Here is a 23184-nt window from a genome sequence, read left to right as displayed (position 1 = left end):
CAGTACCTAAGGGCAAAGATTTTAAAAGCTATACTTACAGAGCATTATCTAATTGACAAGATTAACACAGCTGATGCCCCATTTTAAAAGATGTTTATTAAAAAACAAGAAATTTCAAAACAATAGTCTTTCAGCAACAATGAGATGCCTTAAAAATGGGTTTAAAGCGTTCTTGGGTTGTAAAGCATAGGATAACAGCAGCCAGCCTCTGGGGGCTGCATATATATTAGGTTTTTCTATCCCTCTGCCTTTCTCGCTTTTCATTGCTCAGAAAACCAGTCCTAAAGATCAGGAACCCTTCAAACAGGCATGAGGGTACAACTCAGGAAGCGAGTATTACTAGCTCCCCTGGGAAACTGCATCCTGCTTGTGTGTTGGGGTGACGCTTAATCTTGGATAGTGAAGAAATTTAGCTCAGGAAAACAGGCAATACTTAACTGTTCTGTTAATGTGCATGAAACAGGACTTGATAAGGAAGTTCCTGAGCTTCTTTTACCCTAGATAATATAACTGAAGGTCACTCTTGTTCATGGCACACTTGAAGGGCAACACTTCCCCAAAGTGAGTGGTGTCTGACGATATTAGAGTGAAATTTAGAGAGGATTTCTGCAATCTGATGAGAATATAATAATAAATATGAAAACTTTTTAACAAAAAAATTTGTTTTCCGTTTTGGTTGAAGTTCATCTAAGGGATTTTCTGCATAGTTTTCCCTTACTTATTCTGCTTATTCTTGGCAGCCATTTCTGGTTTATTTCTCTCATAGTTCTTTTGGGATCACTTTTACCCCTGTCTTTTTCCAAAAATTGAACTTGAATTGTATATATTCACATGTCAAAGTTTCCTGTGCTTTCACTGGTCCTGCCAACTTTCCACTGACCGTGGGATAGTTCTGCTCTGTGTTATTCCCCCACAACAGTAATGGAATTTTGTATCCCTTGTGTCAGCAAATTTTAAAGCTTTAACATTTGGTTGATGGTAATATTTCTGTAAGAAGGCCCAGTAGCCATCACTGGCCATCTTGTTTGCATCTATTGGTGCCTTGTTCTTTCTCTGTCTCCCAAAAAAGACGTTGCCATAGCCATTTGATTCCTTGTGTGATCATAAGGCTTAGGTTCACTCATAGCTCTTCTGAGCAATTCAACCTTCACTACTTCTTCCCTTCAGCAGATTCAGCATGGGCCAAAAACAGCAGTATGAAAACCCTTTTACACCATTTTAACCCTTTTACACTCTTTTCACACCTGTTTTTAGCCCATGCAGAATCCACTTGTGTTTGGCTCTCTTTTTAAAAATGTCTCCTGATATCCAACATGCCTCCATCTTTACTATGTTTATTTTGTGGAAATTTGATTTTTTTAAAGGGGAGTTGGGTATTATTGACTTTTGATTCTGGTAGGACTATTGCAGAGTGTCCCTGCCGGCCTACTTAATTGTTCTTGGTTTATTAGAGACACTTACATGACTACAGTACACTCTAAGGGGCCCCCAAAACTGCTGAAAAGGCAGCGTGATCCCAGTGCCTACATATACGCCCCTTACGCCAGCTGGTGTTGGGGAACTGCACATCAGTCTGATGTCCAGGCACCAACATAGCACCAACACAGCTGCAGTGGTGAAAGCTGTGTTCCCAGGGGTAGATCTGGCTTTAGTCAGCTTCTTGAGCCCTTTCAGCTTAGGAACGCCCCCATTGGCCAGTGCAGACATGCTAGCAAAAAGGCCCCCACCCCATCGACTTCTCTCCAGCAGATATTGGGATGAGCCTCAGAGCGGAAGATATTTTTCCACATGGCTCATAACGGCAGTTCTCACACATGCCAAACCCCTTTGTGCATGTGCAATCAAAGAGAAAAGGAGAGCATAGCCCTATGATGTACTTTTGCTCAAAATTCTGGTTTTTAAAGCACATATGCAAGAAATAAATGTAGCAATTCAAGGGAAGAGATGCCGAACCCATGGATGGTAACAGATTGACTGCTAAGAAAAACAAGAATAAGTGTGCAAGGTTACTGGATAGGGACATCTATGTGTTCTTCCAATGTCTTCTCAAATAATTTAATACCTAAAATACATAAAAATCTACATACAGGTTCACATTATTTAGTTCTGAAGTTTAAAATATACATATGTACACTTGTTCAGGTTCCAAGTATTATCTTCGGGGAAGACCATTGATTGTCAGCTCATACCTATAAAGAAAAATCAAGACAGTAGATTTGGAAGCTGGATAAAACAGTAACATTGGTTTAAAATGTTGGAAATGCTCTGCTTAACACTATTAACAGTTCCTATATCTATACTACAGTCATAGACACAATCCAAATTTACATGACAGAATAGTTCATCAGCCAATGAATTTTCACAATAAAAATTCATTATAACAATTTAGTATTATAGTAGTTTTTAAATTCAGCTTCAGCTTATGCATTAGATCTACCAATCTTAAAGCAAACAATGTAGAGTATAATGACCCTATCAGTATCTGAAATATTGCTTTTTTCTAGTTTTGTAAACCTTGGTATTTAAAACTAGCCTGGACAAGTGTGGTTTTTAGTGGTCATCTTTAACATAGCTGTAAGAGCTATGCCAGCATGGTGTAATGGTTAAGAGCAGGTGCACTCTAATCTGGAGAACCAGGTTTCTATAATTTTGCATATTTACCAGCTTTATCATAAAAGGGGAGACTCGGCTGTGGCCCTTTACAATGTGGGGTGCAGAACTAGAAGTGTCATCCTAAGGGCTCAATTCATTTAAGTGTGGGCTTAAATCCTGTCCACACTTCCCCAAATAATTTTGGCTATAAGTAACCCCTGCTAGCAGGAAAAAATACAAAGTTTTTTTTGGGAGGAAATCCCCATAATTGTGCTTCAAGAACAACAAAACTGTATAATTTAGTTTGCCTCTGTACTTTACAAAACTGAAACATACCATTGTGAGAAGCCCTTGACTAAGTCTTCTTTTGACAAGTCAATCAGCACCTTTAAAAAATTAACACAATTAAGTGATGTATTTCAAAAGCTCAATAATATTGGTCCTATAAGTCGTTTGCTAAAACTCTGAAAGTTTATTGTTTTCAGTCGGTCAAGATGAATTCATCCTATTTCCCTTGCTACAACTTGGGATTTTCTCACCTGAGGTTTTGCTGCAGTTTGGCTTCTTGTTTGCATAATTTCCCTCTTCCCTTTGATGCAGGTCATTTCTGCATGAAATGTTTTGTTCCAATTCACCTTAGCTACTAATGGTTTCCCCCCAACCAAATACATAGTATGAATTGGCATCAGCTGCTCTACCAGTTTCCTTCTAACCCTCCCCTGTGTTTTTTTCAGTCCCCCTTTGCACTGATATTTCTGGAAAGAACAGATCTGAAATGTTTTTGTGGAGTCTGTTCAGTTTGCTGCATTTTTAAAGAACCCATCTACATCTGACCATTTCCCAGCAGCAGCCCAGAAAAAAAGGAGGTGGTGGTTTTTCTCCAGTAGTGTCTATTCCTTTAAAAAATTTTGTCCATGATAATATACCACCATACCAAATGACCATACACTGGGGGAGGGAGTCTTATCTTACAATACAGTGGTATGCTTAGCTATTACAGTGCCTTTTTTATCTTCAATGTGCTGAAACAGATTGCTTGGAGCTCAACAGGCAAATCAGTGAGTTACCAAGCAGGAAAGGGGAGGAGGACCTATTTTCTTTCTCTCAAGGGGACCAGGGATTGTCAGTGTGGCCATAAATGGATGAAGTAGGTGTATGTGTGTGCGGGGGTGGGGGTGGGGTGGGGTGGGGTGGGGGTGGGAGATAGAACACTGGTGCCCTGGTGCCCTGGGAACACCATTTCAAGTTATCCAATTGTGTCAACACAGTGCACACGAAAGAAAAAAACAGGGCTAGTGAGTCACAATCACTGCCATGTTGAAAACACAGACAGAATTAAAATGTCATCTTTTATCAAATCATGCACAAGGGAAAACTAGACTCTCCAACTCTGAAAATGCAGAGAAAATCAATTAATCAGGAAGAAGATTTGACAGAGCACTTGAGTTGAAAGGGCAGCAGTAGTGGAGCAAATACAGAACAAGCGTTTACTGCAGAAACCATCACAGTATCTTTGTTGCTAGTCATAGCTCTAATGAAGATCCCCCCCACTTTTTCCTGTGTTTTTTTCAAAAGAAAACAGGAGGAAAATCTGGGAGAGCTATAGGCTTACACCTTACAAACTGAAACTTTAAAAAGCAACTTACCCTTCCAAGTTCCTTTCTCTCATGTGAAAGAAATGACCTTCTGTTTTTTACTGCAACATCTAAGGCTCGCTTCTTAACATCTTCCAAAGTTTCAAAAAATTCAAATCTAAAACCACATATTAGGAAATGAGTACATGCTAATTAGACACAAATGTGCTAGGATTATTTAGAACACTTAATGCTTGCCTGCTTTGACATCTTGTAAACCAGAGTTTATATAAACTGTTGGGGTACTTTGACTATAGCAATGCCATTGTGCACACTGGGAAGCTGATTTTAGAATTCACTGTTTCTGATGCAGGAGAAGAAATTATCTGAGATTGTGCCACTTTCACCCCTACCATAGAATCTCCATGGAAGCTGGAATGAAGTATATAAGATGCTTATCACTGATGCCTCTGACTCTCTTAGACCCCCAGCTCAAAGACAGGCTAGTAGCTCATTAGGGAAAGATGCCATTTGCTCTGTTACTGAGTTACTTCCAAGCAGATGGTCTTTCCTATATCCACCCAGGATAAATCTATCCCCTGCCCCAGTTCTGCATTTAGAAGGTTCATTAAAAAAATAATGGAAGCCTGATAATCCTCAGTGTCTCAATTAGAAATGCCTTTGAACAGACAGGCATGTAGGAAAGACTGCACCTGCTGACCAGAAAGCCAAACGTATGGATGGATTGCAGTAACATAATTAGCATAGTGATGAATGTAGAAGGTGCTGTAGTTCACCTGTAACCTATACGATCCTTCCTGTAAATTACACGGCATCATTAACTCACGTGCTCTAGGATATGTCTATGCTCTTAGGGTGTGTCTTAGGGTTCTATTAGGTGAACAACTGAGAGAGGAAAATAAATTGGGTTAAGATTTATATCCCTTTCCCCTGTATTCGCATTTATGTAAAATTGTTCATGCCCCAAACCTAGGCATTGCTACTTGGCCTATCATAAAAGGCTTGCAAGATTCTGAATTCAGAACTTTCGTGAAATACATGATGCCTGTTATCCTAGGGAGTGAGTTGGGTGAGCCTGTTTCTTGCTGAACAAAAATTAATTTAGGTCCTATTACAAAAAGAAATCCCAAAATTCTAAATTACACTGGTTAAAAACATACTACCATCCGTGGGGGGTGCGGGTGGGGATTCTTGTCTCATGTCTAACCTATTCCAGAAAATGTTTAGAACCTTGCATCTTTTCAAATTTCCTGTAGCTAATGTAAGTAGATGATACTGAGATTTCCACTGTTGAAAGTGCATCATTCCCCCATCTTCACTTTTTTCCAGAAACCCCCTGGAACCCTGTCCCCTGGCTCATGACAGTAAAACTTCCACCAACTTGTAGCTACAAGAAGTTTGGTTGGATCCCATGCAGTGCCAGCAGAAAGCACTAGCACAGGCAAGGTTTTTCTTCCACTGCCTTCTTCCCTCTTGCAGCTGCCTGTGTGTGCTGAAAAGGTGATGCTGATCCTATTGCCAAACAAAGCAGGAGGCTGCAGTGAGGAGATAGTTGAAATTGTCCTCCCGGCTTCTTGCACTGGTAGATCGTCTATTGCCCTTGGAAGTTTTGTGTGCACCCACCAAGGAGGCTGCTAGTGAAAGGCAAGGAACCTGTATTGCCTTTAGAACTTCCATGTGTGGCCAGCAAGGAGACGTATGATTGAACTTGATGCAATAAATCCAAAATGCAATACGGAGTGAATATTCCCTGGCTTTCACTAGTACTGTCCTGTGCATGCGTAGTAAAACTGTTTTGGGAAGTGAGGGGGACTTACTCTGAACAACATAGAATAGGAGGAGGAGGAGTTTGGGCTTATATAATCCAATCAGAGATTATAATTACTTACTTCTCATCATATTGGGGACTTAATGTTCTTCTTTTGACAGAAGTCCTCTTTCTCATGTTCCATCTTTTGTCTGGGAGCAAGTAGATACGGACGTATGGATGTGCACCGTACTGAGAGCATGGCATTAACTTTCTTTTTAAGACAGAAAGAGATGGTGTATTCACAGTTAATAAACTAAAAATTGGGTTGCTATGAGTATTAATTTTACTGTTCACAACATTCAAAGAACAGGAGAGAGTGGCTACAGAGGAAGTGAACGAAGATTATTGTCGTCATGAAGTATCCTCTGACAAGTAGAGTTAATAATGGCAGTACAGCCTTTATGAGGAAAGTTGTGTGGCTTTGCCCTCTAGGAAAACACAAGAGAAAGGGGTGTTTCTGACCCCTGGAGTAGTTGGGAAAAGGAAACTGCCATGAAATTGGGGGCTGGGGTAGGGCTGGGGGGTATTCCTGTTTCTGCCAGTCATTGTAGCCATATAAACCACAATTTAAGTGACTAGCAACCATAACATGCAGTTCAGTATCAGGGCTAAGGATGGAATAAGAAGGAAAATAAGGGAATTGGCCACACAATATTATAGGCTGGAAGAAGACTATACTATATTAAAAAGATGCGAATGGAAAACACTGAATTTCTTAACAGGTTATGAAGACTGTGTTAAGGCAAAAAGTATATTAAAAAAGAAGTCAAACTCTAATAAGAACATAAGAACATAAGAACATAAGAACAAGCCAGCTGGATCAGACCAAAGTCCATCTAGTCCAGCTCTCTGCTACTCGCAGTGGCCCACCAGGTGCCTTTGGGAGCTCACTAATGAATGCTTGCCATAGAAAGTGACTGAAAAGGCGCCATCAAATCTTACCTGCATCCATTAACCAGGACAATGAGAGCCTGCCTTATGGAGGCATAGCGCACAGTGAGGTGGATTTCTCCCATGGACACTCCAGCAAGATATGAGTCGCTGCAACAATATATACATATATGAATATTTAAAAATGTTATGCTTCCAAGCACATCCTCACATATGCTATGTCACCAGTATACAAGCTATGGCGCTAAGGTCAACTGCAGTGCAGAATGCCATTCCCTTCTTTACACAAGACAATCTTGTTTCAAATTAGACCATTAGAACTGTCTACATACAAGGAAGACCTCCTGTAATCTCTGTGATTTTAACTTAAGTGTGCTTCACCTGTTGAATCAACCATATTAATACTGCAAGGGAAATTGTGTTAAAAGAAACAACACTTATACTGCCTTATGCTGACTATTGCTATGATTGTGATTGTGTTGATTATTGTTTGGGCTTTTATATGTACACTGCCCAGAGTCCTCTGGGGGTGGGTGATATACCAAAATAAATAAATAAATAAATAAATATTGGTCAGGATTGTCCAGTCTGACAGGCAGCAACTCTCCAGGGTCTTAGGCAGGAGTCTTTCCTATCATCTACTACCTGTTCCTTTTCACTGGCATTGCCAAAGGTCGAACATGGAATCTTCTGCATTCAAAACAGATGCTCCAAGACATATCCCCCCCCCCAGTGGCTTTAATGAAATAAGTAGAGTAATCCATTAGGAAGGTCTAGCATCATAATGGCCAAGGAGTGGATATCTAGAAGTAATAATGGTGGTGTAGAAATTTGGGTGGCTATGGAGACCTGTATTCACTGTATAAATAGCTACAACTTCTCAGCACTACAATTTATACTATAGCTGAATCATAATAAAATATCATAGCACCCTCAAGTGTTGCATGTAGCATTGTTCTGTTTCCACTGTAGACCTTGCGAAATATAAGGGCGATAATTTTTAATACAGAGTTCTGCACAGAAATCGCATTCAGTTCCACACAAGTCAACGCAGCTACATGTAAAAGGAGTTCTGCCCTTTAAACACATGATTCTACCAGGCATAAGGAAGTCACCCTGCCCATTTCAATACCACTTATGTTAAACACTCACAGTAACACTTACTGAAGAAGGTGGCAGTTACAAATGAGACTAAAGCAAAATTATCCTTGCTTTGCTGTATACAATTGAAGAAGCAAGCATGAATAGTCCATAGTTCAGGCAAAAGTTTAGATTATGATTGACTTACTGATAAAGGTCCAGATTGCTACAAGTTATATCAAAGTTTGAAGATCCCAGGGAGCCCAGAGATGCAATGCTGGGGGCACCCCGAAGTCTTTGCAGGGCTGGTAATGTCGGGGCTGTTGAAATGGGCTGTGGAGGCACCAAGGATCTGGGGTGCAGACCCCGCAGGCGTGGCTGTTCATTAATTGCAGCCGCATGCTCTATCACGAGAGGCTGGTTCGCAGTTATATTCAGGTTAGCACCGATCTCCGGTGTGAATTCAGGCACTCTCAAGTCTCTCCTCCCTTGGGGTGGTTTGGGCCCTTCGGTTCTTGATGGAGGTGGTGGTAGAGGTGGTGGTCGTGGTGGCGGCAGCTGCATCTTGCCTTCATTTCCCTCCTCCTCTGTGGCAGGGATAGGAACGTGCTTTAAGGCATTAACACCAGTATATGTGTTTTCTGGATCAGGCTGCTCTATGCTTAAAGCCTAGAAATAAAAAGTGCGTGGGGATAAAATAACTGAAACGATCATATCTATCTTTACAAGAATCTCAACAAGCCAAGGAACCCTACTGCCTTGTACTGGCCACATTTTGCCTTTGAAAGTGTATTTTAAATGCAGGAGTTCCAACCAGACATTCTCCCAATGAAGACTATTTAAGGGAAAGGTGTTCCACAATGCAACATTTCTTTCCATTGTCTCTACGAGAGATTAACAGCCCCATCCAAGTGGCCAGCCGGCCAGCCATGCCACCACTCCCAGAGAGGCTTTTTGGTGGTGTGGGGAGGCTGGCAAGGCAGAAAAGCCTCCCTGCTGCCAAGAAGCCCCCGTGGGACTCAACAGACTTATGCCACCTTTTCAGAGGCTTAAGTCTAAAGTACCGGTTGCTGGCATAAGGCGCGAATGGCTGGGAGGAAGCCAACTAAAGCCAGTTCCTCCCCTGGCCATGGCCCTGTTATGCCGCTGGCAGAAGGGGCACTGGGATGCTGGAGCAATGTCTGGTGGTGCATCCCAGTGCTGGATAGGGCTGTGGTGGTGCACATCGGGAAGGGTAAATCCACTGGAACAGCCCTCCGCCACTTCCACAGGCAGATTCACCCCTCCACTGAATGGGGCCGTAACACTGCAATTCTCAAAATATCTGGCTACAAATATGCTTTGAGTTGACTAAAGCTGACTGCTCCCTACTGAGGGAGGAGCTTGCTCTTAAGGAGTTGGCGCCAAACTATATTTTTGGCTGTTGGAAAGTTAATGTCAATGGAACAGAACTCTTCTACCTCCTGCTCAGTGCAGCACATCGATCCTCCCAAAGTGCTGCTCCTGGGAAAGAGAAGATCCTCAGTAACAGCATGAGGGGCAAATCAGGGGTGTCCAGCAGCAAGTGGGAATGGGCAGAAATGGCATGTCACCCTCGGTTAGTGGAAAATTTAGTCTGGATCCAACCCATGGAACCAAACTAGAACTTGGGGTAACACTACACTAGTCATAGCGATCCTTCTCATTCTTCATAACAGAAGAATCTGTAGGAACAAAGCTAGCCCCCCCCCCTTAAGAACTGAAAAGGAACACAACATTTAAAACACTTCCTTAAGGCCAGTGCAAGAGGGAAGAGCAGAACTACAATTTGAACTAGACTATGATTCAGCACTTTAAAGATCGCATTTCTGTATTCTAAAATGTAATAAACATTTTAGGAAAGTCTGTTTGATAAAACTGTCCCTGGTTATTGTTTGCATATAAACATTACACCAAGCCCAGATTTGCTCAGGACAAATAGGCTTCTGTGGACCAATGAAAGAGTTACTTTTGTGGCTTCTAACATGCCATCTGAAGTATGAACAACTACCAATTACTCTGCCTGCATAGGTTTGATCAATACATCTCACACAGAGAGCTCAAGAGATTACGGCATATACTACTGATGCGCTTTAATTAACATGCCTTTTGAATGAGTGTGAGCAACATCAGTACACGAAATCAGTTTTGGTTTCATAGCAGCTCTACAAGACAAGGTTCCTTGTACCCTGAAGAAATACTCATATTGTTATCATCAGTTTCTTAGGATGAAAATATGTTCCTGACAGCCATTACAGAAAATGATAGATGAGTTTCAGAATTCGGCTCACGTTGAGCCACTGAAGCAAGCCCAGGTACCCAACCAAGGAAGGAGGAAAACACAAAACCAGAGACTCACCCTCAACACAAGTTTCATCTTAATAAAACTGTCTGAGCCAGAATGATCCAGCTGGAATTTTTGCTCTTGTGTCATCTCAGGATTTCTTAGCAAGTTGGCAAGAGAAAACACCAAGATCCCCAGAGCATTCTCCCGATCCTTATCTTTTATCTAGAAAGAAGAGCAAATTGAGATCAGCTGTAAGGCAACTTAGTCGCAACGATATTTAAAGTCCCAACAATATTTAAACCTTTGACCTTAAATCACTGAAACCATTTGTCAAGTCATATTAAACCCCCTTTATCCTCACATCATATAAATCACTGATGCAGTTAGGCACTGGCTCATCCTATTCACTGAGGCAGCATTTCAACCAGGCATTAGATTGGAGGTAAAATAACCCAGCCAACTCAGTTATCTAAGGGAAATTACTCAAGGGAAAATGACACCTTACAGAAGGGCAGCCTCTGACATCAAATGGGGAGTGATGATGGTGGCAAATGAAGCTAATGAAATAGGTCAAACTTGCCCCAAGTGCTCATCAGGTCTACTGAGTCATAAATTACAAGATTCAAAGGAGACCAAATGGGTGTAACTGGGTGTTTCAGAACCAACCATTCAGTATTAAATACTGAGGTAGTGTACGTTCTAATCAATTCACTTCTCAATTTGTGCAGTCCAGTGTGAAATTAATGTTATATAATGGTTAGAATGCAGAACTATGATTGGGAAGACTTGGATTCAAATCCCCACTCAGTCGTGAAGCTCACTGGGTGATTCTGGACTAGGTGCTCTCTCTGAGCTTAACCTATCTCATAGGGTTGCAATGAGAATACAGTAGAAGAAGGGAAACATGATTGGAGAGAGGAAAAGAAATACGCCCTCTGTTACATTTTGGCCACAGACACAAAAAACAAATGACTGCTCTCCTCTAAAAACCCAGTAGATTCCCTTCATGAAGAAAGCAAGTGAACTTTGTAATAACTTTCTAAAAGCAGAAGCAGCTTACATACACTACGGTACTTGTGCAAAGGCAGAAAATCAAAGCTCTGTTACGTTCCCAGAAAATGAGAAGGGACAAACTGACCTCCAGATGAAGCGACTCTGACGGAGCACTGTGGACCAAGAATGTGAATGCCTGACCCCACACGGGATCCTTGGTGAAATTGCAAGTCTGTTTGAGGGAGGAGGAGGAAAAGAAAAGACACCCACATATTTACAGAATGCTTAGCAGTGAAAACAGAAAGCCTGCTCCTACGCAAGTTCGTACTTAAACAAGTCCCACAAACTTCAGTGGGGTTCACTTTCAAGAATGTATAGGATTCTGACCTTCATCATCCGGGTCTCACCCAAATGGTGGAAAATCCAAGCTTCAAGAAAACAACACATCAGTTCTCAGTTCTTAGGTTATAGATGTACATAAAAATCTCAGAACAAGATCAGCTGTGTGTGTGTGTTTGCTATCAAGTCACAGCTAACTTATGGTGGCTCTATATGGTTTTCATGGTAAGAGATGTTTGGAGGTGGTCTACTATTGCCTGCCTTTATGTCACAACCCTGGTGTTTCTTGGAGATTGATCATCAAAAAATTCACCAGGGCCCACCCTGCTTAGCTTCTCAGATCTGACATGATTAGGCTAGCCTGGGGCTATCCACTTAAAGGCTTAGCAACCTTAGAACAAGATCTGCTACATACCAATGCTGAAATATGCTGGTATGGTCGGCATGTCCTAGAAGCTGTCAAAGTCTGCATTTGTGGGAAAGTGGAGGTCTTTCCTGCTAATTGTGACAAGTTTTAAAACCAGAATAGGGTAACAATCGATCAGTCTGGATTAAGACTGAAATCCATTTGAAACAGGGCAATTTTGCTTGTGTTCAGTGTGATGACTATCTCAGAAACTGCTTATGAGAAAGTACTCTGGCTCATGAAATGACAACGTTGGGAGGCCCTGTCCTTCAAGAGATTACTTGGTGAGACTCCAGCTTGTTTGAAGCACCTGGCCAGCAGTGCTTCTCCACAAGGAAAGATAGTCACACATAAAGACCCCACATTGCTACATCAAGTGACATATGTCTACGGTCCAGAACCAAGGAATATTACAGAAGAAGTGAATACCTCTTTAACAATGTGTTGCTTAGCGCTTAGTTGCACCAGCTATAATTCCCTAGGCACATCTCAAAAAACACAGCTGGTATATACACTCCCTTAAGCATGATTAGCATGATTTTAAAAGTATTCACTGTGTAATTTGCTGACTGCTAGAATCTTGCATGTTATTGCACTTGCTTTGCACAATGTAACTGTGCAAATATCACAGGCACCTCTTGGCTATTGTGACTGATATAATTAGGAACCTCCATTCTCATGCCCTTGCCATTCTGCAAATTCCCCTCCCTTAGTGTTCTCAGGCTGCGTCCACATAGCAAGGATTTTCCACTTTCCTATAACCACTGTCACAAATGCAGAGACATCCAGTCAAGAGTTTTGTGCCTGCTTTTCTCCATCAGCTGCCATTTTTTCCTGCATCTCTCTTGGGTTTTTAAGGCTTCTTTTTTGCAACAGGTGAATTGCCATTGTGCCACAGCACTGAATCATTGCAATCTATTACTTCCTTCTAATGGTCAACTTTCATTTTCACATTTCTACTCTTTTTGTTGTGGAGGCATAGAAGGAAAGATGTATTCTTGCAACAAAAAGGGCTACAGACTTACTTTTTAAAATTGGAATTTGGAGGAAACAGTAGCTCATGGAACAGACTGTTATAACATTGTAATACTATACTGATTTAGGTATCAGTAAGGTTTTTAAATCTCCCAAAAAGCTTTTACGTGGGGTGGAGAATGGCAACCACAAGAGAATGAGCCAAGAAAATTTGTCACGGTATGGGTGGAACCTTCAAAAACATGTAGCTTACCATCTAATACAGCAAGTAAATGCACTTAGATTACTTTATTTCCAAAAAGATCACATCGAGCCTACATAGGGAAAGATTGGAGCAAAGCATGGGAAACTGGGAAAATGGATAATTAGGGGAGGATGTCATGTGATGATACAATCCTGCCCCCCCCCCCCATTCTGTTTGGATACCAAAGTGGAGAAAAACATCAATCAGGAAGCAACCTCAGTGGTTGTGTCTTCCCAGTGTTCTAGAATGGCGCCAACCATTCAGCCAATGAGGTAGTTTTAGTTCAATTATTCAGCCAATGAGGTAGTTTTAGTTCAATCCCATTCTCATAATTTTACTCCTCTATTGCAGAAAAGTATTACTTTTTTTAAAAAAAAGTCGATCCATGGTTGCTGTTTGTTTTTTTTTAAAACTTTTCCTGTCTGTATGCCTATTTTCTGAGCAAAGCTAGTACTGGAGACCAAACACAGCTGCAAAACAGCCATCTAGTTATTTTCTCTGCTATGATATCATCCCCCTCACTACTGATACTGGATTGGTGCTAGCATCTGTATAGCACCAATGATTGTTTATTGCCTAGAAAAGCTCTGAGGGGCTTATGATAATTAATTATTTGATCCTTTGCCCCAGGTTAAAAAAAATCACTAGCAACAACAAAAACAGCAATAAACACACACACACACACACACACACACACACACACACACACACACCCGTGACCAAGGTTTAAGGAAAAAGAAAAGATTTCCCCTTACCTTGCTCTTCTGAGTTTTGCTGCCCACCGTGAGCTGGACAAACGAACAAGGTTCTCGCTCCACCTTCTGTATTATTTACAATTTTGATATAAAAACAGTATTAATAACAGAGCAAAAAACTGAGAAGGCTTAAGCAGAAATATTAACATCAGCTTCACTGTCCAACATTTAGGCCTCCATAAGATTTGAAGAGAAAACTATACTTTGCAAAGAGCTGTTTGACATTTTGTTTCCTAAATATTGTAAGTTTTCCCATTTAACACAATACAGATTAAAGCAGTACACTACCTTTTACCCATGCCTCAATGTTGTCAAATTATACCACTCAAATATGAAGCTACAACTTGAGTATAGTAGACTAAATGCTTTGCAAGATGACCTATGTAGATGGAGTGAGCAACAATGCTAGAGATTTGGGGAGTGGAATCTGGGGAAGGCAGTGTTGGGGAGTGGGGGGCTTCAGCAGGGCATGGAGCCCACCTTCCACCATGGAACCATTTTTTCCAGGGGATCTGGTCTTGGTTGTCCGGAGATCACCTGTAATCCCAGTAGATCTCCAACCACTGCCTGGAGGTAGGCAACCCTAGTTACTGCTGTTCTTTGAGCACAAGATTTGAGAGCCATCATTTATAACTACAGCCGAGGAAAGAAGAAGAAGTAGAAGAAGAAGAGGAGGAGGAGGAGGAGGAGGAGTTTGGATTTATACCCCACCTTTCTCTCCTGTAAGGAGACTCAAGGTTGCTTACAAACTCCTTTCCCTTCCTCTCCTCACAACAGACACCTTGTGAGGTAGGTGGGGCTGAGAGAGTTCTAAAGAACTGTGACTAGCCCAAGGTCACCCAGCAGGAATGTAGGAGTGCGGAAACACATCTGGTTCAGATAAGCCTCTGCCACTCAGGTGGAGGAGTGGGGAATCAAACCTGGTTCTCCATATTAAAACCAGTTCTCCACAAAGACCAGTTGTTCATTACTAAAGACACTTCTTAATATCTCGGTGAGAGGACCACAATTAATCTGCACATTATATTGCTCACCATTAACAATCTGCATGGACCTAGGACAATGAAAGCTAGATAACTGTGACTCTGGCTGACATCTATTAGCTGAGATAATTAGGGAGAATTATTCTTTCTCCAAATGCTCAAAATCAACAATTGACTTAGAAACGATGAGTTCTGAAATAAGTATGGGTGTAAATGAGAGAGAAATTGATTTTATTTATCTTCCCTTGATTGTTTTTGCTATGAGGGCTACAAACAGTGTTTTAAAGATAGGAAGGCCTTAGGGATGCTGAATTGGGCGGAAAGGTAGAAAACAAATGTTTTAAATAAATAAAGAGCATTTGACTGGATCATACAGAAGCCAATGTGGTAGCTGCTGCTGCAGCTTCACCTATACTCTTGTGCCAGTTAACTAGCCCCCTTTGTACATCTGCTGTAGCTTTGACACCACAGTGGAAAACACAGTACCATAAGCACAAAGTCTTTATCCATCACAGTGTCTACTGAGTGTTTTGTTTAGCACAGCCCTTTTGAAGCACTGCGCAGGCTGGGGGGAATAAACATTTACCTTGAGGTACCGGGGGGTTCTGTATTTCTTCACTCCATATTCACCATTGGAATACTCAAATTGATTTTTCTGCATTAGGGGAAGTTGACATTTACAATTAGAGGAATCCAAAAATAAGTTAGATATCGTAACTATGAAAGCCCTGCCCCATAGATGTCAGGAACAAGGATCAGCTCATGCCCTTTGCCCACAAGAAAACCCGAGAAGGCAGCTGGAAAAAAGGTAGCATACAAACATAGTGCAGGAAAAATATCCCCAAAAAGCAGACTACTATAGCAAGTTCAACAAATAGCAAACAACAGCAGAAGCAAATTAAGTAGGGTGACATTTGCACAGTAAATGATGGCAAGTTATGGGTTACTTCTCAATCAGGTAAAGGTCACTGAAGGGAAGCCTAGCCAGCTACCTAACCATCCTGTTTTTCTCTCACACAAATGAACCATTTTAACTGGGGCCTTTGTGACATGCTCTGCTCAGGATTTTTTAAAATGCTTTAAGAAGAATACTCTCACTTTCAGATAGAATAACCACATAAACCTTCAAAATCTGGCAGCTACTAGCTAAGCTGCATCATGATGTTTCAAGACAAAATAGTGATTTGCTGCTCATATTAGTACACTTGGCTGGAACTTTCTATTAGCCAGCACCAATTCAGTACATGTAAACCTTACACTGTAACAATACAATTGTACTGGAAGCTATGCAAGTTTGACTTCTTCAGTTTACTCACAGGAAGATTGAAAGCACAATCCAAATACACTATGAGAATTGCTGATGCAAGACCATTCTTGTCCTGAAAAATATTAAACCAAAATTAAATCACCAATGTACGTTGCTTCAGTATCCTAGCATCCCTACCACAAAGCTGATCTTGCAGCTAAAATGGCTGCTAACCAGCTCCACTGTTGCCTGTCTATCTGCAACATGGACAGGCAGGAGACCAACAGGGATGTAAGACTCTCAGAGACCAGGGTATTTTTAAAACATTTGACTGCAGGTATCATACACATCTGAATTATTTTCAAAAGTCCAACCAAATAAGGCTCAGAAATACACAGTAAATGTTTATAGTATTCAGCTATGGAAAGGTTTTAAAGCAACCACCTGTACAGGTGATATTCTTAAACAACAAAGAAGCTGTATAGAACTAGGATTCATTTTTGTTCTGTATCCTTTCTGTCTTCTCTCAATGACAGAGTCAAATTCGGGCAGCCTCCCAAATACTCACCTCACACAGTTTCTCTTGATCAGTCACCAAAGAAAACCAATCAAGCTTCAAATGCACATGCCCACTTGCTGTCTTGCTCAAGGGGAACCACTTTATAAAGAGAAGGAAAACAGAGAAGCATCATAAAACAAACACTAGACTCCAAGTGTTCTATCAAAAGTACACAACAGGAAATCCAAACTGAAGTTGTTTAGTTTCAGTTTATTTGTGGGGTATCTATTTGAGACACCCTTAAAAGGTGATGGATTTAAAACACCCATCACAATTTTTTAAAAGAAGCATATACATTTCTTAGTCATATCCGTGTCTAAAGATGATGCATGCAGCTATTTGTATTTATAGCACAGACTGGTTTAAACACAAATTGGCTTCTGCGCAAGCACTCAATAAACCCCACATGTATTAATTTTATTATTTTAAAACCTGTTTATTTATTTTATTACTTACTTCATTAGTACACCACTTGTTTTCCCAGTGGGAACCCAAAGCTGCTGAAATAATTCTCCTCTCCTGTATTTTATCCTCACAACAACCCTGTGAAGTCGGATAGTCTGAGAATCTGCGACTGGCTTTTGGCCACCTAGAGGGCTTTCATGGCAATGTGGAAACCTGGGCCTGGGTCTCCAGGATGCCAGTCTGGCCCTCCAATCACTAATCCATACCGGAGCAGCAGTGGCATAGGAGGTTAAGAGCTCGTGTATCTAATCTGGAGGAACCGAGTTTGATTCCCAGCTCTGCCGCCTGAGCTGTGGAGGCTTATCTAGGGAATTCAGATTAGCCTGTGCACTCCCACACACGCCAGCTGGGTGACCTTGGGCTAGTCACAGCTAGCCCAAGGTCTCTCTCAGCTCCACCTAGCTCACAGGGTGTTTGTTGTGAGGGGGGAAGGGCAAGGAGATTGTAAGCTCCTTTGAGTCTCTTGCAGGAGAGAAAGGGGGGATATAAATCCAAACTCCTACTCCTACTCCTCCCCCCCCCCCCATCGGAAAGATTGTTGTAATGGTTTAGCAGTGTATAACCAAGTCCTAAAAAGAACTCTGAAACAGCTTTAGAGGAGATCTTCTGGTTCAGAAGTTGCCTATTGCATGGCGCTTTTGGTCTTAAAAAAAAACCCCTAACATTCTGAAAAACCACAGATTTCATATGCCTTTTATTAATATTGTAAAGCATGTAGGAAAAATCATCAAATTTTAATAAGTTTTACCTCGTCAACAACTTTGTCTTTCATCACATCTGCAAGGTTTATGAGCAAGCTGTAAAAATATAAAACAAGACAGACACAAAACCAACTTTTTGGAGAATGCTGTATTAGAGTCATGATTAACAGTTATTATTCGACAGTTAACAGGGCCTGTAAGACTGAATTGTTCCACCGGGCGTTTGGAGGGGCAGGCCGCTGATGCCCCCTCCCCTTTCCCCCTCCTTTTCTTTACATTCTGGGTTCTCCGCTTCTCTGTTTTATTTTCCAGGGTGGATCTATGAAGTTCTGTTTTTATGATTGGATGCCAATATAATATTATTGATTGTTGTTTTAATGGCGGTTTTATTGTAACTATTGTTTTATTGTGTTGTTCACCACCCAGAGCCCTTCGGGGGAGGGGCGGTATATAAAACCAATTATAAATAAATAAATAAAAAAATATTTTAAATTTTTTTTAAGGGGCTTGGAAAGGTCCACAAAACAACGCTGGGCTGGTGAGGCATACAAAACAGCTCAATGGAATATTCTGCACTTCTCACAAACTGTGTGAGCAGAATACTTCAGAAATTGAGAGATGTTGCCATTTTTGAGAATCTATGGCCCACAATGAGACTGCCCTGTCCCTAACCTTATCTTAAGGCTTAAGGAAGGTTCACTACCAACTGAGCTGTGATACATTCTTTGATATGCTTCGAGTAACCCTTCCCCCAGCAGAATTTTGCTTTGTTTAAAATGCCACAATTCCCCCAGTACAGAGACCATTCTTCATTCTATTTCTATGTGAGTCATACAATTGGCATACTTGTGATACATTAGTACAGGTGTGAAATTACCATTTCAGGAAAAAGAAAGTGCCCTCACTGGATTGTACCAATTCTGAATGTACATGAGGAATTATATTTCTGAAAGATTCCTCACATCAAAACTTCTCTGCACATTAAAAAAATAGCATCCCCCCTCCCCCATTGCTGGCTGTTAAAAAACAGATAATTTCTGATGCAGATCAACATTCCATCGTATGATGCCCCACTGCACGTAGAAGAGGTGCAGCTCAAGAAGTATTGCACCTTGTTCTTTCTAGACTCAACTGTAGTGATTACATTGGCTCTATATAGGAACAAATACAGATGAAGAAGAGGACATTTATATCCATCACCTGCCCAAGAAGTCATCTTTATCTGGGTCTTCATCATACAAGTCTATCTCCAAATCCTGACCAGGCACTTCATAGACAACAAACTGCAGGGGAAAGACAAACTATTTAGAAGACAACACATACATGCTGTTCTTGAAATATCACTGTTCAGAGCAAATGGTAAAATTTTTACTCCTCTGAAATTACGATTTTCACAGAAATGGCACTTTCCTGTTGCCGGAGTATAATTCTGCAGATCAAGGAACAGCAGGAATATCTTTGAGACCTTTCATTCCCTTTCCCTACCTCTGCTGATCACATACATGGTAAATGTGCAAGGCAATTATTGGTTTTCCATTCTGCAGCTTACCGCAGGACTAACTTTCCCACTAAAGCATAGTTTTGGGGAAAGCCAAAAGGACTGTGGATAGTGAAATACGTTACATGGGCTAGATCATTCTACTCTGATTCAATTATATTTATGCCATACAAAAGGAACTTTGTTTCTGAGATGGGTTATTTTAAAATCATGCTCATCTTTAAATACAGTCTCCTCTCTTTAAGCAAAGATATCAGCTTCCTGCTTGTAGCTAAATAAGTGTTATAAGTGGGCACCACCTCAAAGGTTTCATTCCAGACGGGATTCAGGTTTCTTTGAATGGTCTTGCTTCGGAACTGCATCAAGCCGACCCGAAGAAGGGCGTAAGGGTCCGACTTTCCCCGGATTGCCCCAAGGAAGTGATCTTTCTGGACCAGTTTCTCAGCTTCTAACAGATGCACTCTTACTACTCCCTTCAAAAAGAAACCACAAAAACAAAATACCAATGTCACTTGAAAATGTTAATCAAGCACATACAATTTAAACGCTGTGACTAAGAAAGCAAATAGAGTAGGTACTGTCTATCATTGCAGAAGTAATTTAATGAAATGTAAGCTACATTATTAATAAGACTTCCTCAAAGGATTCTATTTTTGTTTCAAACCCAATCATCAGCATGGTGTGGTGGTTAAGGTGTTGGATGTTGAGGACCTGGGAATCAAATTCTGAATTGCACTATGGAAGCTCGCTGGCTGACCTTGGGCTAGCTAGTCACACACTCTCAGCCCTGACCCTGGCTAGTATTTGGATGGGAGACTTCCAAGGAATTCCAGGGTTATAATGTCAAGGCAGGCAGTGGCATGTCTCTTGCCTTGAAAACCCTACAGGATTGGCATAAGCCAGCTGTGACTTGATGACTAAAAACAACAACTATCATTACAGAAGCAGTTTAATGAAATATATGCTAAGTTATTACTAAGAATCCATCAGAGGATTCTATCTTTATTTCAAATCCAAGCACCAAGATTCCCAGGTACTATTAACTCAGCCAAAACACACATTCATGATCAATGAATATATTCTGCACTTTAAAAATAAGGATGCACATTTCTATTGAATATATAATAAAAATGGAAGATTAATACAATAATAGGTATTGAACATAACACAAAAACACATAAAAAAACCATCAACATTTCAGATTTGGTTCCTGGATAATTCCCTTCCCAAACAGCACATCAATTGATGCCAATGTAGTCCCAAACAGCATTAAATGTTCTAAGACAGGAGTGTTGAACTCATTTGTTATGAAGGCCAGATATGACATAAAAGTGACTTGGTTGGGCCGGGCCCTGGGGGGTGGCCTGTCTTGGCTGGTGAGTCACCAGCAGGTTCGCTACCCCATATAACAATGAAGGGAAGGGGCAGGGGATGGCTGCCTCAGCTAGTGAGCGCTTAGCAGACTCACCAGTCCAGCTTGGCACACAACAACACTGGGTGAGGTAGTCAGCACTGGTGGGGGAGGGTGGCTGCCGTAGCTGGCAAGCCTGCAGCAACTTCACCAGCCCAGCCCAGCACTGTGGGAGGTGGCCGTCTAGATAGGGAGCAGAGGGAGAAGCCTGACTGGAATGGTGAGCCTGCAGGGGGCTTGCCAGGTCAGATCAGGTGTGGGAGGGGGTGGCTGCCTATTCTGGAGAGCTGGCAGCTGGCTCACCAGGCCAGATCTGGATGGAGGAGTTGCCTCAGCTGGCTTGCAGACCTGGTAATACCTCTCACGCAGCCAGATTGGTCCCTGGGTTGCATGTTTGACACCCCTGTTCTAAGAGCATTGCAAAGCTGTTAATCTTATACTACCTTCCAACCATATTTTATTAGACAAACATATCCATATTTTAGGGTGAAAGAACTCCAAAGAAAGTGTCGAAGTTCTGCTGCACTGTCCCATAAGATCTTGGATAGATGGAAAAATGGGAAAACAAATAACGCTGTGCAGTGTTCAACATAAAAACCAGCCCTTACTGCAGTGGGCTGAGATGTGAGCCTGTTAGCTCATCTGGCTTTAATATAATGAAAAAGTGCAGACACATATCTCTTTCCTTCCTTTCACCTTCAGCCAGGTGACCGATTCTAGGGCAACACTTACATATGGAATAGGGAACCGCAAGGAAGCCACATTAATATTCTTTTTCAGTGGTATAGTAATCCTGTTCGGCAACACCAAGCGTGAGGCTATCAGATCTTGGATTAAGGAATCAGATAGTACACTGAAAAGAGAAAACATTTAATGGTTTGAATTTTCAAAAATCATTGTGGCATACTGGCTATTATAAATCATGCCCAGGGCCATAGCCACAAGAACACAGGTTATAAAGGCAAGCATCTGGTGGGATCATGCTTGGTGAGCCATAAGGATCCCAACACATGAGTATGGATGAATGTGCATCAATCCAGTCTGAGCTGATTCCTATATAAAAACAGCAAACTTCTCATTCAGCTTGTATTGCAATGGATATTTTAACACATATGGTTTTCAGTTTCAGATCTTTGAGATATGCTCAAGACTTTGCTCTTTAAAAAACAAAGAACAAGACAAACATAAATGCTTTTGTCGAAGGCTTTCACAGCCGGATTCAACTGGTTGTGGTGGGTTTTCCGGGCTGTGTGGTAGACCTTGTTCTGGTAGATCTTGTTCCTAATGTTTCTCCTGTATTTGTGGCGGGCATTTTCAGAGGTGTATCACAGAGAGACATCTTCTCACTGGACACAGTGTGTAATTGACTTCTCTCTGTGATACACCTCTGAAGTTGCCAACCACAGATGCAGGCAAAATATTAGGAACAAGATCTACCAGACCACGGCCACACAGCCTGGAAAACCCACCACAACCAATAAATGTTTTTGTTCAGTTAGCCAAAAATGACCAGGGATATCATTCACACCCATGACGCAAATAAACACTTTTGCAAAAGAAAATTCAAAGGGTTTGTTTTACCATGCAAATAAAATTTTATTGTGCTTAACTGTAACATCAAGTCAAGTACTTGACTGTCCTGGCAAAATCTCCTGCCAAAGAGCTAAGCAAAGAGCTAATCCACAAAGCAAAATAACAGCAAGCTAACTGTATTCCACAATTACAACAGTGACTGAATAGAGTGGCACATCACATGCATCAGGCACACAAACTTTGTGGAGTTTTCATAAATTCACTAGCATGGGATCTTCTCAATTCATGGAATCACAATTTTGCCTAAAAGGGGCTATGCACATATTTTCAGCCTTAGTACACACAGAAACATAGAGACAGTGCTAGAGGAAATCCCATGGGTCATCTAGTCCAACCCCTGTGCAACACACGAAACTCACAACTATTTCCTCCACTCCCTCCCCAGTGACTCCCTTCTCTAATTTCAGCAGTTAGAAAAATCAGTGTTTTGGTATGTTCCCAAATGGGAAATTATGCCTAGTCCCTTTCAGACAAAATAGTGATCACGTGTATTAGGAGGATCGAATGCAGCAACCAACCTCCATTTGGAGACTAAAAGGGGGGGCTGGGACCAACATAGCACCAATATTCTTAGGAAGACAGAAGGATGTGAACACTCACCTAATGCCTGGAGCATCTAACAGGTTTGTCAGTCCTGCCCAGCTGATTTCCAAATGCTTATATTGAGTGTTAAAAAAGAGAAGTCATTTTATTATCAAGACAAAATTATGAAAAAGTAAAATGGACCAAAAGCACTACTACCA

General features: G+C 41.3%; 1 protein-coding gene across 2 annotated transcripts in view; it reads right to left on the bottom strand.

Annotated features, from left to right (window-relative positions):
- Window positions 1-24: 24 nt before the first annotated feature.
- The window catches only part of ESYT3 (extended synaptotagmin 3), a 50236-nt gene continuing 27076 nt past the window's right edge, over window positions 25-23184 (bottom strand). Inside the window, exons 7-23 of one of the 2 annotated variants that reach the window (XM_048486879.1) lie at window positions 23042-23097; window positions 21581-21701; window positions 19737-19910; window positions 19140-19222; window positions 17987-18035; window positions 16783-16872; window positions 16285-16347; window positions 15555-15623; window positions 13986-14051; window positions 11412-11498; window positions 10346-10495; window positions 8177-8637; window positions 6940-7038; window positions 6077-6208; window positions 4239-4344; window positions 2929-2978; window positions 25-2189 (exon numbers count right to left, since the gene is read on the bottom strand). In XM_048486879.1, the coding sequence (XP_048342836.1) occupies window positions 2153-2189; window positions 2929-2978; window positions 4239-4344; window positions 6077-6208; window positions 6940-7038; window positions 8177-8637; window positions 10346-10495; window positions 11412-11498; window positions 13986-14051; window positions 15555-15623; window positions 16285-16347; window positions 16783-16872; window positions 17987-18035; window positions 19140-19222; window positions 19737-19910; window positions 21581-21701; window positions 23042-23097 (1893 nt within the window). In that variant the 3' untranslated portion in view covers window positions 25-2152. The remainder of the gene's footprint in view (window positions 2190-2928; window positions 2979-4238; window positions 4345-6076; window positions 6209-6939; window positions 7039-8176; window positions 8638-10345; window positions 10496-11411; window positions 11499-13985; window positions 14052-15554; window positions 15624-16284; window positions 16348-16782; window positions 16873-17986; window positions 18036-19139; window positions 19223-19736; window positions 19911-21580; window positions 21702-23041; window positions 23098-23184) is intronic. The other variant, XM_048486880.1, reaches the window with a different exon arrangement.

This window comes from Sphaerodactylus townsendi, linkage group LG02, assembly GCF_021028975.2.
Source record: "Sphaerodactylus townsendi isolate TG3544 linkage group LG02, MPM_Stown_v2.3, whole genome shotgun sequence".
NCBI classification, from domain to species: Eukaryota; Metazoa; Chordata; class Lepidosauria; order Squamata; family Sphaerodactylidae; genus Sphaerodactylus; species Sphaerodactylus townsendi.
The sequence above is the reverse complement of the archived record's forward strand: the minus strand, read 5'-3'. Positions and strand labels throughout refer to the sequence as shown.